General features: G+C 40.0%; 1 protein-coding gene across 1 annotated transcript; it reads right to left on the minus strand.

The window, feature by feature from the left end:
- Nucleotides 1-2137: 2137 nt before the first annotated feature.
- LOC150082497 (uncharacterized) lies at nucleotides 2138-12595 on the minus strand. Its single transcript, XM_090377795.1, has 4 exons — nucleotides 12482-12595; nucleotides 11854-12367; nucleotides 6474-6977; nucleotides 2138-2250 (listed from the first exon to the last, which is right to left on the minus strand). The coding sequence occupies exons 1-4, from the start codon at nucleotides 12593-12595 to the stop codon at nucleotides 2138-2140; spliced, it is 1245 nt and encodes a 414-aa protein (XP_090233921.1).
- Between the last annotated feature and the right edge of the window lie 4546 nt (nucleotides 12596-17141).

Here is a 17141-nt window from a genome sequence, read left to right on the forward strand (position 1 = left end):
AGGAGGACTTCGTTTCCGAGTACCTCTGTCTTCAGCATACCCCAAACACAATCTAAATTGGACTGAGCTCAGATGAATGTGGAGGCCAGAGAAGATGGTGGAAATTCGTGTCATCTTCTCCGAACCATTCTGATACGTTGTGCTGTTGCATTGTCATCCATAAATTGGCTACCATCTTCGGGTATAAAAGTGTAACATTGCAGGGTGGAGTAAATATGATACAAAATTCACGTACTTCCTCGATGACATTCTACCTTCCACCGGTATCAACGGACCCAGACCATGCTAACCAAACATTCCTCCTACCATAATACCACCTCAGATGATTGACTTTTCTTAACAAGACAAGCAGGGTCCATCGCTTCATGACTTTCTCGCCATCTTGATTTCTGCCTACCATCGGTGCAAAACAAAGTGTATAGTGATTCGTCTCATCACATTACACTGAAAGGACAGAATTCATGGGACACCTGATTCCTGGGCAATACGATGCTGTCACCCCTCTAGCTAGTGGATGAACCCACAGCTTGGCAGGTATATAGGTACACTGCATTCACATAGACAACAATTCGATCTCAGTATAAATAAACGTCGTCATGGTCATCGTGCACCCACAGGGCAATTGACTCTTCCAGAAGGACAATGCACCTCTTCACAGAGCCGTGTTGACTAGAACATGGTTCGAAGAGCATTCCGCATATTTTACCACCATGGAAGGGCCTCGCCGTTCACCGGATATGAACCCTGTGGAGCATCTTTGTGATGCTGTGGAAAGGTCCGTTCGAGCTTTGGATCCTCCACCCAGGAATGCGACAGAATTATGGACAGCTGTGTAGCAAGCATACATGTAGAACGCTTTCGTGAACTGGTGGATCCAATACCTCTCAGTGTGACTATCCATCGAAAGGTGGGCCTATCCGTTACTAGGTAGGTATCCCATGATTTTTGTCCATTCAGTGTACTTCCTTTTTTTAATGTTAATGTTGAATTTCGCTGTGGCAAATATTGATTCTGAACATAATACAAAATTAAAAATGGAACGTCTACCTAGATTTTATTAATCAGGTAGGATAAATGATGATTAATAGATCACTGATCACAGATAACCTTCGTACCAGTCGTCCTTTGATGCACTGGTTTTTATTTTTGATTTTTTACCTTTTTTCTCCACGAGGGATCGTGGCGTGCTAGTTGATAACCTCATTCATACTGTTATAATCAGTTTCGTCAGTAGTACCAAAAACAAGTACTAGATGGCACAATAGTCACGGTTAATAAGTTGTTGTTATAAGGTTTTAGATACATTAGTAACAAGGGCAGACGCCAGGGATACGCAAGTGAGGACCTTACCAGAGTTTCCCCCTAAAATATACGCTGCTAGATGTTAAGATACGACATGAATTAGGCGCTTTTACAAGGTTTTGCCTCAGGCGCCACAAATGCTAGCCTCAGCCCTGTCAGCAGCTTAGGCCACCGTATGTATGTGTCTGTAAATTGCATGTGTCCTACAACCGATTTGCTGGATGAAAAACCAGAGATAAACCAGTTAAGGGAGAATAAACAATGCGACCCTCGCCTGAGACTAATTTAACTCAGCCGCGTTCTCAAAAAAGGCCCAAAAAATTCCTCAAGTCACTGAGGGGACTTTTCAACCCAGCTTGAGGAGGAAGGACGGTGTGTAATCACTATCCTCCCCCCACAAAGCTGATAGTTAATCAATTATCAATTTCAATTAATAAACACATAATGTCATAAAAAACGGAATTCGTGAAAAAATATTTATTGATCCTTATAAAGCTACAGCATGTGCGAGATTGTATATACAGAATGAATTGATAACTCCCTTCTGCTCCTTTCTTGCCTCATCAGTATAATAAGACACCTTTGTCTAATCCAAGACCATAGCCAAGTCTAAGTCATCCATAGGCAAGTCCACCAAGTCCAACCGCGTAGCTGAATTCACCAAGACCAACTACTCCATGTCCACGTATAACTCCATTTCCAAGTCCGCCAAGTCCCACTCCATAGTCTAGTCCACAGGGTCCCAGGACACCAGCACGTTGGGTGTCGTAGCTGCACGTCATGGCAGCATTATGTCTGATGCCCCCAAGTCCATAGCCAAGTCTTCAGACTCCGATCACTCCAGCACCAAGTCCTCCGGCACCGAAGAATCCACTACCAAGATCTCCATCGCCAACTTGTCCAACGGAACGGCAACAGCAGCTCTCTGATTGTCGTAGCTGTAGGTCACTGCAGTTTTAATTAAAATAGTTTATATACATCTATAGACAATGTTTCAACGTTCATGGAGGAGAGTCACTTTTTTCAGATGAGTGTTGCTTGACGAGCATCCGACATCTTGAAGAACTGTAGAGTATTGTCTGGGAACATATTCGTTAGACCTGAGCGGTTTGTGAATGTCTGAGAGGAGGTGCCATTTCGATTGCTCAGCCTCTCTGGTTCGTAGTCCCGAAATAATCTCTTAACAGAGGGGGGAATCGATTCGTCTGGACAGTAGTTTATCTAGAGTGGACAATGTACTTCCAGGATATCATATTTCAGCTTGTTTGTTAGATAGATAGAGAAATGGTGAGTGGATTTCCACTCTACGTAGGATCCAATGTTCTTGTAGCAAATCAGTGCTGAGGGCCAAATCTCGGTGGTATAGGTGTGAGGCATCTCTCCATATACTGGCTTATCAGGATCCAGTTCTCACAGCCAGTTCGTTCTTGGGGGATGGCCCAGAAGTCAGCGTAAGTTTTCTTTATAGTGTGCATGAAGTGATGCTCGAAGGTGAGGCTCTCATCCCATATAAGACCCAAGTCAGAGTGCTACGAGACCCTTTGTATCCGTTTCCCATTCAAGATTACTTGGACATCATTCCTCGCTCACCGTTTTGTGATTGACATGTGGGCGGATTTGGAGTGATTAAGTTCCAATCGTATCATCCCTAGATAGTCAGCTAGATGCTTGATTTGTGCTGCGACTTGTTGGTTTATTCACGCTGTATGTTGAGGGTCCTTCGAAGTTGCAAAGAGCTTCAAGTCAGCATATGAGCTAAAGTTAGAATATGACGCTAGGAAGGGTTCCAACATAGCAGCAAAGACGGTAGACGATAATACCTTGAGGACAACCTCTTATGATATGAACAGTGGTCCTGTAGATTCCACGAGAAATAACAAGCCGTCTCAGTTGAAGTAGCTTTTCTAGTTTAAAGACTATGGACTCAGGTACTTTGAAATGCGAAGTTTTTCAAGATAAAGGTAAGAGCAGTAATTGATATTTTGCCAAATGTTGATTCCTCAAAGAAAACAATATCTAACTGGGTTTTGTTGTTCATATTATTTGTTAGTTTTTGGTGTGGGATTTGTTGTTTATTAAGCATTGAAAATTTTATAGCAGACCATACTGAAGTGATTAATACTAATTTTTCATCAATCCTCCACAAGATTTTATCATTGTCTTACACAGATGTGACATTCTAGCGATTAATGTTATAATAGTGTGTTCACTAACCTTAATTTCAAGCGATCTGCAAGGTTTCCCATAAATTTTGTGAAGATTGGCAAACTTCATGGATGGAAGATCTAGATGATTCCATAAAACCAAAATGGTACCATTTTATTTCAGTTGATCGCTTCACATAAACTCTACGCTTGGTTCCAAAAATTTCAGATTTGAACTCATCCGTCCACAGCACGTTTTGCATTCTCCAATTGTCCAATGTTGATGGAACTTAGCCAAAGCCAACCATTTCTTTCGATGTACCAATTTTAATAACGGTTTCCAGACCGCTATACGACCATGAAGTCCTTTATAAGTTACAACTCTTACTCCACAATTTATATTATTGCTCTTTAGGATCATCTACAATCTTCTATAATATTGAAACAATACTCCCACTTTCTAAATTATTGTAGAATAGTCTGGTCTGTAGAATTGACTGGTCTGCGATGCTGGTGAAGGCTACAAGCCGGGAATGGCTCATATAAGATTCTAATTCGCATAAGTGGCGATCAGTCTTTGAGTGTCTGAGAGGAAGAATGGGTCGGCTTTCAGATCCGTCCAGTTTCGAACGTGACAGCGCAATATGGTCTAAGTCGCTGATGCCCCAGAATTCCACAACAACAAGGACATCCACCACACACACTACAAAGCTTGAAGTACGGCTTAAGGCAAAGAAAGGCTTAAGTTTTGCAAATTACAGTGTTTGGAGACTAGGCACCAGCGAGGTGATCTGATAGAGGTGTATAAAGCCTTGAATGGTTTAAGCATGCTCAATGCTGATGGGATTCTTCCTCTAGCTCAGAAAAATCACCTGAGAGGGCATAAATTCAAATTGAGGAAAGACAGATGTAGGATAGACGTGCGGAAATTTGCCTTTAGCCAGCGGGTGGTTGGTTGGTGGAACAGACTTCCATCCCTTGTGGTGGAGGTTGATAGCCTAAATAAGTTTAAGGCTCAGCTGGACAGGTATTTTGAACGAACAGAGGGGTGAAGTGGAAGTGGGTTTTTTTTTTGGCTGATGCTGCATAAGCTTGCTTTCTTGCATCAAATGCCTCTACTAATGCTAATGCTAATGCTAATACGTTACAATACGAAACTAGTTTCGTAGTTCGAATTGGGAATATTTATTTTACCTTAAATTTTAATTTTCAAATTCATCATCATCAGATAAATTAATTCAGTTATTGTTTTTGAAGATGGTTTCCTGATCTTCCTCCTGGGTGCTGGCCCAAATGCTTCAGAACTCTTGATTTAAAGGAATAATAAATGGTGTAATAAGCTGATACATTTCACAAAAAATTTCATGTTTAATGTAAGAAATGCTCGTTAATTGTATGGGCTAATACTGGATTCCATGGTCTTCTTATACTGAATCCCATGGTTCCGTATTAACTGAACCCATTAAGTTTGCTGCAGACGGTCTGAGGTTGTTTAAGTTGGTTCGAATTTGGCTAAACCAGCTGGTTCAGTTAAAATACTGAAGATATACGAGGTGTGGCAATAAAGTTCTCGGACTATTTCTGTTGCAGTCTTGTTCGATGATTTTAAAACAAACAGAATTGGTATGTTGCGGTTAAAACTTCTTGCATGAGATGCTTTTACAACCTTTTTGACATTGTTATGGAGTTTTTTTGAAGATATGAATGCTTTGTTCAAGGAGATCATGCATGACATTGTTTATTTATCAAAACTGTTTGCAGAGTTCAATGAAATGAATTTGCAGTTGCAAGGAAATGAGGTCAATCTTATTAAGGTCAAATCAGTTGTCTCTGCTATTATTTCAAAGTTAACTCCATTCAAGTGCAATACAGGCCGTAGGGATCAATACCAATTTCCAAACCTGTCTGAGAGAAAGATGGCATACAAGATGATCTGCAAGGTCTTTCAAGATGATGATCTCCAAATTTTGTTGTGACCATTTCGATATGCTGCTGAAAGATATGTCTTAGCAGTTTGAGGATCTTCTTTGGATTAAAATTTCAAATTGGGTGATAAATCCATTTTCTTGTACTGAGAAAGTTTGGGTATTAGAAGAAGAAATAACTGAGCTAAAATGAGCTGAAGCCTGTTGATTACAAAAGGAAATTTCTGATCGATATCTTCCACTATGGACAGTGGTTAAGAAGTTACATTTCAAACAACATATTTGGTTGAATGTGATAACAAGCATATTTGCAGTTGTCTGACCAGTAATACTTGAGAGAAACGTGACCAATATCAATGGAGGAGTGTTCAAATATTAATGGTAGGACAATGTATAGCAACCTTCTTCAATTAAACTTAAATTAAATTTTAAAATTTAAATTCATTATAAATATTTGCATATGCAAAATTTATAATGAATAAAAGTTACAGAAATTTCGGTATTATTCATTGATCGTCGTGGATCAATACATGATCATGATTTGGTATGGAAAAGGTGAGAAAAAAGTATGGGAAAATGTACTTTACTTCGATGGCTAAGTCTAAAACTATTGCCTTCATGCTTCGATTCTTTAGATTTTTCTGTGATTAAATGTCTTATAAATATAGCTGGAATCTTACTCCTCAAACAGCCCTCCTAATATATGACCTGATACGTTAGGACACACTTATTAGACATAACAGTTCAACTTTTCATTTAAAGCAGTTGTATTCTTAATCTTTATGGTACTTCCCATCTCACAAGCTGGACTAAGTAAATGTTAGAATTACATTTCTCTCTATATCTTTGAGGTGCCCCCTCTTCTGCAAGCCAGCCCAAAGAATCCCCAAATATAACAATCATCTTACAGGATTATGCAGGATATGTGAAGGTATTAGTGAGTTGTAAATGTCAATTAAAAGTAGATTATAATACCATAAACAACAGAGTTCATGTGAAAATATTTATTCGTCTCTAAAGCTGCAACTTGTGGGAATTTGTATATACATCACGAATTAATGGCTCTTCTTTCACTCATCCGTTGTTTGATTAATGGACTAACAGTCTTTGCCTAATCCAAGCCCGAGACCATATCCAAGTCCAAGTCTTCCATCACCAAGTCCAGCTCCGTAGCCGAGTCCACCAAGACCAACTACACCATGTCCAAGTCCAGCCCCATAGCCAAGTCCACCAAGACCAACTCCATAACCTAATCCACCAAGACCGACTCCATAGCCTAATCCACCGAGTCCCAGGACACCAGCACGTTGGTTGTCGTAGCTGTAGGTCACGGCAGCATCATGACCGATGGCCCCAAGTCCATAGCCAAGTCCTCCAACTCCAGCACCAAGTCCTCCAACACCTACAACTCCATTATCCAGAGCACCGTAGCCAACTACACCAACAGGAACAGGAACAGCAACAGCAGCTCGCTGATTGTCGTAGCTGTAGGTCACTGCAGAGTCACCTGTGGCAACGACTGGAGCAGCCAGTGCATGGGTAGTCACTAAAGGGGCAGCCACAGCTACTGCGCCACTTACTGTGTCGTAGGCGCAGGCACTGAATGCTACAAGGAGGAGAAGCTAGAAAAAAAGAAATAAATAAACTTAGAAAACTTCTAAAATTAGAAAACTCTACATATTGTGTGACCATAATTCTGAAATAGCATTGAAATACTCCAAGATTCAATCTTATCAAAATACTTACCATGGATTTCATTGTGGCGTTTGACTGTAGGTAGATCCAACTGTTCGAGAAGGAAAGATGGTTGCTGTGGTGTGTGCTACTCTTTAAATAGTCTTCGAGCTTCGACCTTTCTTTATCTTACGTTTGGTACTGAGCTGTTCTCCTTGCCACGTACTGGACGATATTACCGATTCTGTCCTGATGTCCTTGGAGAACACGCCCAACTACGTAGATTCTCACCTTTGATAGCGTTCTTTTGTTGGCTAGTTGCTGGATGTTTTTGTTGATACCTAAGGTAAAGGAGTTTGAACTACCATAAGCCACAAGGCCACACAGGTCGAAATTTATAGAAGTTACGTCCACAATTATTCCCAAGGAAGAATATTAAACCATTTCTTCTTAAAGACAAATATTGTTGCTGTGTCTTCAGTAAAGAACGGTGACTCAGACTGTTGAGTGTAAAATATTCATCAAATAGTCCTCGTAAAATTCGAAAATCGATTTTTTGAAAAATTGGAAAACTGTATAAAGGAAACGGTAAGCTTGTATAATATTTACTTGTGGGGAAAGTTAAGAAAATAAAATATGCTGGAATAGGAAAAGCAGGCATTGCTACTTTTGATGATGCAGTGGTGTTTTTTTTTTCCAGAAAGATACACTTCCTGGCCAAAAAATTAGAGACCTTTTGAATTGAAGTCAACAAATTGCCACGTGGTACGTTTTCAAGTCCCTTGGCATAACGTTCTCCTGGAGCTTCTTAGTCGATCCAATCATGGGAAAGGGAGGTTTTCTTTCCAGTTTTCTGAAAGGTGCTGTTGTTGTTGTTGTTGTTGTTGTTGTTGTTGTTAGAGTATGTTTAGCAGGAGCCACAATTGAGAAAACAAAAGAAGTCACTGAAGTGTCGAAAGCAATCATCTCAAACATATACAATGAGTGGAAGATGAAAGGAGAATGCAGCTCTAAAAGGAAGAAATTCCTCAGAAAATCCGTACTCCAAGAATAAGACTGCAGGAATTTAAAGCGAAGTGTGCGTCCGAATAGAAGGTCCAGTGTTGAGAAAATGACTGCAAAATTCAACTTGAACAAAAACCAACCCGAGATTATGATGGAACCACACAGTACGCACTAAACAATATGACACCATTGTTATTTCAGTTGGTCGTCTCACAAACTCTACTCTTGGTTCCATAAGTTTCAAATTTGGATCCGTCCACAGTATGTTTATCCACTTAACAATTGTCCAATGTTGATGGATCTTAGCCAAAGCCAACCTTTTCTTTCGATGTACCGGTTTTAATCAGGGATTTCGGACAGCTATAGGACCATTAAGTTCTTTATAAGTTCCAGCTCTTACTCATCAATTTATATTATTGCTGTACACTCTAGGATCATCTACAATCTTCTATAAAATTGAAACACTACTCCAACTTTTTAATATTGTAGAATCGTCTACAACGGTCAGGAATCTTCTACAATGTTCTAAGATAATTAGGAGTCTTCTACACCTTTCTGGAAATAAAAATTGGTAAACGACGCTGGTGAAGGCTCAAAGTTGGGGACGGCTCATATAAGATTCTAGTTCTCACAAGTAGCGATCATTTTTTTAGTTTCTGAGAGGAAGAATTGATCAGCTTCGATGAAATATCTTCAAAAGGAACATATGAAATGTTAAAAACTGTTTGTGGTGATGAAACGTTGTCTTACCAGCGTGTTTGAATGGTGTAAGTGGTTCATAGACCGATGTGAGGATCGTTGTGATGACCCAAGAAGTGAGCGTCCCTCACCATCTCGAAATGAGGAGAGTTGCAAAAGTTCGTCGTTTGACATGACGATCTGATGATTGCTTTCAGAATTTTATGAATCAGGAGATGATTCTTAAAATTCTGAGAGATTTAGGAAAGCGGAAGGTCTGTGCAAAATATGTGCCGCACAGCTTCACTGATGAGCAGAAGTAGCGAAGATTTCATCCAGACTTGTCAAAACAGTCCCAATTTCCTCAACTGTATTGTCACTGCAGATGAGATTGCATCTGAAGACTGGAGATGACCTAGAGATGAAGCGTCAGAGCATGCAGTGGACTTCAAAATCATCACAAAGGCCCAAAATGCTTCGTTTACAGAAGTCCAGGATCAGGAGGATGCTGGCCATGTTTTTGACAAACAGGATATGATTCAAAATGAATTTGTACCTGAAGAGGATAGAATGAATGCTGTATTCTACGTATAGGTTCTTCAAAGAATATTGAAGTGCATTTCCGCGTAAGGCTGTAAATCTCGAAAGGCAACTAGTTCTTGTTGCACGACAATATCCCCCGCAAAACTGCATGAAGACATTTCCAAAGAAATATGGCATTGTGCAGATCAACCATCCACCCTACACACCCGATCTGGCACCACCGGATTTCGTTACTAAAATCAAATTTTATGTAACATTTCCAAGTCTTTAAGCTATTTTAAATAACTAACTGTACTCAATAACATTGAGCTTCCTAAATACTTAATAAAAATGAATTGCCAATTAAAATATTTTAGGTAACCTAACCTTATTAGGTTAGATTACTCAGCTTCCTACAATTCAGCGTACGTTTCGTTCCCTGTAACTTGAATTTATGGCCTCTTGTGGAATCACAACACTGAAAATTTCGTCTTAATTCGTTTTATAGTTGCCTCTCCAAGCCCTATTCGACCATGATCCATCTAGAAAGTCAAGTTTGTATTCCAGGAAGGTGTTACAAATGTGTCCTGTGTTACCAAAAAAGATCAGAACTTTATTCTGATCCAAGTTTTTTTTTATTTAACCAAGCCAAGCCACAAAAAACAACGCTAGATCATCTCGATGCCTCTGCTAAACTTCATTTTCGGGATGATACAGTCCGGCAGGTAGTTGTCTCTGAGTATCCACTACACCCAAACATGACTATTGAATTTGTAGACCGTGTACCATGATTCGTCATTCTAAAGCAGTGATTCCCAAAGTTGATACTGCCTTCTGGGAGGTCGAATTAATTAGGTGGCGGTAAGAGGCAAGGATAGAGCACCATCAATGGTCGCTACCGTGTTATGAATGCTTTACTCAATAATAAACTCAGAGAGATTACTTATCACATTATTTGTTTATAAGAACTATTTGCAGAGTTCATTTTATTTCAAAGTTAATTTTACTCAAACGAAATATAGGGCGTCACGAGGTACACCAATTTCAGAACCTGTCTCAGAGAAAGGTGACTTACAAGATGATGACCTGTCTGCAAGTTCTTTCAAGATGATCTGCAAATTTTTGTTTCCATTTGGATATGCTGCTTAAAGATATGTCTGTGCGATCTGAGGATCTTCTTTTGATTGAAATTCCAAATTGGGTGATAAATCCATCTTCTTAAACTGAAGAAATTGGGACAGTTGAGGATGAACTATTGGGCTGCAAAATGACACTGAGCTGGAGCCAAAATGTAATAAATCTTACCAAGCGTTTTGGTTACAGCTCGGAGATCTGTAACCAAAACTCTTAGTACGAATCTCCTTATTCTTGTTAAGAATCTCTTTGTTGCATTTGCAACGTCATAAAAGTGGAATGTGGTTTTAGTGTGGTCATCCAAATTCTCTCCAAGCAAAGAAATCGATTCCAGACTACTAAACGTGGTGATTTAAGATTCCACTAAGTGACTTTAAACCAGACATTGGAAAACTGGTATCACTTCATTAAGTCCATCTGTCGCTTTCAGAATTTATTTTCCATCAGCTTCAGGGGTTTCCAGGTCGGTTCCAGGCGGTTTCAGCAGAAATCCGCTTCAATTTGTTGATCGCACCACTGGTGGCCTTCCTGGGTATCTTCAATACCACTGAAGCGTCACTTACAGACCGACTGCTTATATGACACCAGAATGTCATTCCGCGCTGGAAGTTTGTTAACTCCATCGATCTCGGAATTTCCTATTCAGAGTCATACTTGCTGTACGACTTGGGAGTACATTTACAATTATCTGACAAGTGGTGTTGGGTAGGACGTGACCAATATCAATGGAGGGGTGTTCAGATATTAATGGTAGGGCACTGTATAGTAACCCTATTCAATTAAACTTTAATTAAAATTTAAATTCAGTATAAATATTTGCATATGCAAATATTTATAACAAACTTTACAGAATTTTTGGTATTATTCATTGAGCGTTGTAGATCAATACATGATCAAGATTTTATATGGAAAAGGCGCCAAAAAAGTATGGGAAAATATTGTACGTTACTTCGATAGCTACTTCTGAAAGTATTGTCTTCATTCTTGGAATCCTTAATTTTTTTTGATTAAATATCTTCTCATAAATATAGCTGGAACCTTACACTTCAAACAGCCCTCCTAATACATGACCTGATAAGTTATGACACACTTATTGGACAAAACAGTTCAACTTTTCATTTAAGTCTGTGGACTGTATTATTTTTTATTTATTATGGTACTTCCCCTCCCACAAACTGGACTAAGTGGATGTTGAATTACATTTCCCTCTATATCTTTGAGGTGCTCCTCTTCTGCAAGCCATCCGAAAGAACCCCCAAATATAACAATCATCTTACTGGATTATGCTGGATTTATGAAGGAATTAGTGAGGTGTAAATGTCAATTAAAAGTAGATCATAATACCACAAACAAAGAGTTCATGTGAAAATATTTATTCATCTCTAAAGCTGCAACTTGTGCGAATTTGTATATACATTACGAATTAACGATATTCTTTCGCTCATCCGTTGTTTGATTAATGGACTAACAGTCTTTACCTAATCCAAGCCCGAGACCATAGCCAAGTCCAAGTCTTCCATCACCAAGTCCAGCTCCGTAGCCGAGTCCACCAAGACCAACTACACCATGTCCAAGTCCAGCCCCATAGCCAAGTCCACCAGGACCAACTCCATAGCCGAGTCCACCAAGACCAACTCCATAGCCTAATCCACCGAGTCCCAAGACACCAGCACGTTGGTTGTCGTAGCTGTAGGTCACGGCAGCATCATGACCGATGGCCCCAAGTCCATAGCCAAGTCCTCCAACTCCAGCACCAAGTCCTCCGACACCTACAACTCCATTATCCAGAGCACCGTAGCCAACTACACCAACAGGAACAGCAACAGCAGCTCGCTGATTGTCGTAGCTGTAGGTCACTGCAGAATCACCTGTGGCAACGACTGGGGCAACCACTGCATGTGTAGCCACTACAGGGGCAGCCACAGCTACTGCGCCGCTTGCTGTGACGTAGGCACAGGCGGTGAATGCTACCAGGAGGAGAAGCTAGAAAAGAAAAAAAATTAAATACAATTAAATTGAATATAAATTAATTTAAAAATAAAATCGCAATATCGTACAATTTCTAACCTTACGAATCAATTTTATGAAGATACCTACCATGGACTTCATCTTGGAATTTGACTGCAGATCTGTAAGAGCAGGAAAGATGGTTGCTGTGTGTCTGCTTCCCTTTATATAGTCTTCGAGTCTCGACCTTTCTTCATCTTCCATTTGGTACTGAGCTGTTCTCCTTGCCACGTACCAGACGGCATTACCGATTCTGTCCTGATGTCCTTGGGACAACGCCCCATTACGTAGTTTTTCGCCTTTGATAACGTTATTTTTGGCGAGTTTCAGGATATGTCTGTCGATACCGAAGGTAAGGGTGGTTGAACTGCCATAAGCCACAAGGCCACACAGGTAGAAATTTATTTGACTGAAGTCCACGATTATATCCAAGTAGTAATATTTTCATATTGCTCATATTGCTTCATATTTGATGACTATTTTACCAAATAGTCCTGATAAAATTTGAAAATGTAAATTTTTTGAAAAATGCTGCACTTATTGGCCAAAAAATTAGAAACCTTTTGAATTGAAGTCAGCAAGTTGTCACGTGGTATGATTACAAGTCCCTTGGCATAAGATAATACTATATACTTTCTTGGGACTTCTTTGTCGATCCAGTCATGGGGGAAAGAGATGATCTTTCCAGTTTTTCAGAAAGGTGTTGTTGTTTTTGTTAGAGTACGTTTAGTAGGTGAAACAATTGAGAAAACAATGGAAATCACTGGTGTGTTGAAAGGAACTATCTCAAAAGTATACAATGAGTGGAAAACGAAAGGAGATTGCAATTCTAAAAGGAAGAAATGCCTCAGAAAATTGGTATTCGAAGAATGAGACTGCAGAAATTTAAAGCGTAGTGTGCGTAGAGGGTCCAGTGTTCAGAAAATCAAAAGATTCGATTGTAGTTTGCCCCCAACACCAAGATGGACTGTGGACAGTGTAAAAAGATCATTTGGTTTGAGAAGCCCGATTTACACATTTTTTTTTTTTTTTTTGACCAATGGTAGAGTGAAAGAGTGGAGGTGAGCTTCATGAAGCCATCTCGTGTCCTCCACTGCTCGAGCACCTGGAAGTGGTATGGCGTTTGTTCTATTGGTACGGATTGGGTCAGCTCGTACTACCATTAGAAGGTCGTGTTATCCCCAATGAATATTTTTTCGTCGTATCCGATCAACTTCACTCTGCAATTCTTCATTTTTACCAAGAATGCGATGGATTCTTTCTAGAAGACAGTGCATCCTCCTTGAAAAAATTGTATCTGGAGTTTGAGGAACATTCCCAAAATTTCCTATATATATTCTGGAGCCTATTTCTTCAGATTTGAATCCTTCTAAGCACGTCTCGGATATGTTGGAAAGGCAGGGTTGGTTTCGCAGTTCTCTATTGACCACAGAACATTTTGGCCCTAGTTGCCCTTGTGCCCAAAAACACCAATACCAATACCAATCATCAGCCATTTTCAATTCACTGCAGGATGAAGACCGACCTCTCCAGCAACTTTCCAGTTCCTTCTGGTTTGTGCAATGGCCATCCATTTACTGCCCACAAACTCATGAATTTCATCTGTCAATCTCAGTTGTTGTCTTCTAGGTTTTCTCTTAGCTCCTCTTGGGTACTATTCTGTTATTTTCTTAGTCCATCTGTCATCATGTCTTCGAGCTCTGTGTCCTGCCCAAGACCATTTTAGTTCTTCTGTTTTGATAAGAATGTCCTTTACTTGAGTTTGCTGCCTATTCCATGTGTTTTTCTTCTTATTTAACAGTCTGATTCCCAATATAATTCGTTCCATTCTTCGCTGTGTAGTTCTCAGCTTCTCTTCCATTCTTTCGGTGAGTGCCCAAGTTTCACTTCCATAAGTCATAGTGGGGAGTATACATTGGTTCATTATTTTACGTTTCAGACAAATTGGGATATTGCTTCTCAGTATGTGACTGTATTTCCTGAATGCTATCCATCCAAAATTTATTCTTCTCTTGACTTCCATCCATTTATCATTATTACAGCTAATGACTTGTCCCAAATAAGTATATGACTCCACCTTTTCAATTACTGCTCCTTCAATCATTATATACCTTTCTGTGGCATACTTGTTCATCATTACTTTTTTTTAGCCATATTCATCTTTAGTCCAAAATCCTTACTAACTCTGAATAACTGATTAAGATTTTCCTCTAATTCTTTGGGATCGTGGCTTATGACCACAATGTCATCTGCAAATCGTAAATGGTTTAGGTACTCTCCGTTCACATTGACTCCTTTCTGCGACCAGTCTAATCTTCTGAAAGCTTCCTCAAGGGCAGCAGTAAACAGCTTCGGAGATATTGTGTCTCCTTGTCGAACTCCTTTCTCAATTTTAAATTCATTACTGTTTTTGTCTAGTCTGATTAAGGAGGTAGCATTCTCATATATTTTCTTCAAAATCATAATATATGGGGTATCTATGCCTTGTCTTTCCAGTGCCCGAAACATTGCCTTATGCTGAATGGAGTCAAATGCCTTTTCATAATCCACAAATGCCAAGCATAATGGTGTTTTATATTCATTTGCTTTCTCCATTAGCTGTGATATTACGTGAAGGCGATCCATAGTTGAGAATCCTGTCCTAAAGCCAGCTTGCTCTTTCGGTTGATTCTCATCAAGCATTCTTTCTAATCTGTTAGTAATGACCCTTGTGAACAACTTGTAGATGTGGGATAACAAGCTATTGTGGGATAACCAATACCAATACAATACATTAACTGAAAAATATTGACCATTGTTCCATTTGACGAATGGAACGGTCAAATCTGGAGCTAGACTCCTTCAGACTCCCTAGACTTCCTTTTTCAACAAGTGAATGTTCATTCGTTTGTTTGTGAAAGCAATCTATTTTGTGAGGTGTCAATAACACCAGATTTTTATCCTTCCCTCATTATATGAGGGTTGTTCAATAAAGAATGATCATAATTTTTCATGAAAAACAGTACTGCTTGCTATTTCTAGCTAAACTGCGGCATTTCAGACTAAACCAAGGTGCATGACATAGCAACTGCCCATTGACTCGTGTGCACGGTGTAAACTTGGCGGTCGGTCAAGTTTATACTTGTCCAGTTTCACCAAAGTATCAATGGACTTAAGGAACAGTATGCGGCTCTCATATTTTGTTTCTGTCTCAAGAAAACATCAGATGAGGCGTAGGAAATGTTAAAAGAGGCCTATGGGAGTCTATGCTTCCATACAGCACAGTGCGCATGTGGTTTTGAATGTTTTGAGATGGACGTGATTCAATCCCAAAATGCAAAGGTCCTGGACCCCCGACCACTGTTGTCACTACAGAAACCATAAACAGGTCAGGTGTTTGTGCACTTTGGGCTCAAGGACTACTCATACCTGAGCAACAGCAAGTTCGCATAGTGGGTTGTCAGGAGCTGCAACAGATGGTTGGTGAAGATATTGAAATTCTGCCAAGGTGATAACGGCAGATGAGTTTTGGCTTCATCATTTCGACCCAGAGTGTAAACAACAAAGCTCAGTTTGGAAGTCAATGTCATCGCCAACACTGAAAAAAACAAAAGTTGTGGGTTCTGAAGGAAAGGTTATGGTCATTTTTCTTTTGATATTCAAGGAATGGTTTACCAGCATATTGTGCCACGTCACACGACTGTTACAGGACCTTACTATAGAACTATATTGTAAACTTTGCGGGATCACATTCGTTGAAAACGACAACTGCACGCAGGTGGGTGGACATTGCACCACGACAATGCAACAACTCACACTGTTCATACTTTCACCAAAGTTAAAGGAGCTGTCAGTAAAACGTTTGCAGTCATCAGAAGTTGTAAAGACATCGGAAGCGATTCTCGAACGCATGTCAAATAATGGCTTCCACCATGTTTTTGAAGGATGGCAGAAACACTGGAGAAAGTGCACTTCATCAAATGAAGACTAATTTGAAAAGGGCCATCAAAATATGGATGATTAATAAAGGTATGTTGTGAAAAAAAAATTATGATTACACTGATGTGCAAAATTTAAGGACCAGTCAGGTTTTCACCTGTAGCTTCTCATAGGAATGCCCTTGATATGGGAAAAGCATACCAAAGGAACCTCGTGAGGTACAGAAATGATGAAGAAAACAACAACGGAAACAAAACGGTACAGAGGGACTTTATTCAAAAATAGCAACAATGCACTGGCTGCCAATGATACAGATGCATCATTGCCAAAGATGGAACAAAAGGAAGAGATAGTCCTCAGTAGGAGATATGGCCACCCTTAATGTCGATGCAGGCTTTGCACAGCCTGTCCATACTTAGAACAATGATGTTGATAAGTTCTTGCGATAACATCGTCCATTCCTCTGTCAGCGCCATCTTCAGCTGGTGAACATTTTCTGGTGGGTGTGGACGTGCCACTAGGCATCTCCCCAAAGCGTCCCATATGTGTTCGACGGGATTTAGATCGATGGAACGATCTAAATCCCGATGGAACCAATCCATACGAACGATGTCCTCACTTTCCAAAAGCATATCAAGAGCTGCAGTGCGATGGGGTGTGGCGTTATCATCCATAAACATGAACTCGGGGCCAATGGCACCTTGGAACAGCCGCACATGGGGAAGGATTACCTCAGTACATTAGCGTGCATCGGTTACAGTAACGCCTTCCAGTATCCGGAGTTGTGTACGTCCATCCAAGATAATGCCTCCCCAGACGAGAACAAATCGAC

This window comes from Mastigoproctus giganteus, chromosome 7 (assembly GCF_048544385.1).
Source record: "Mastigoproctus giganteus isolate SK-2022 chromosome 7, ASM4854438v1, whole genome shotgun sequence".
Taxonomy (NCBI): Eukaryota; Metazoa; Arthropoda; class Arachnida; order Uropygi; family Thelyphonidae; genus Mastigoproctus; species Mastigoproctus giganteus.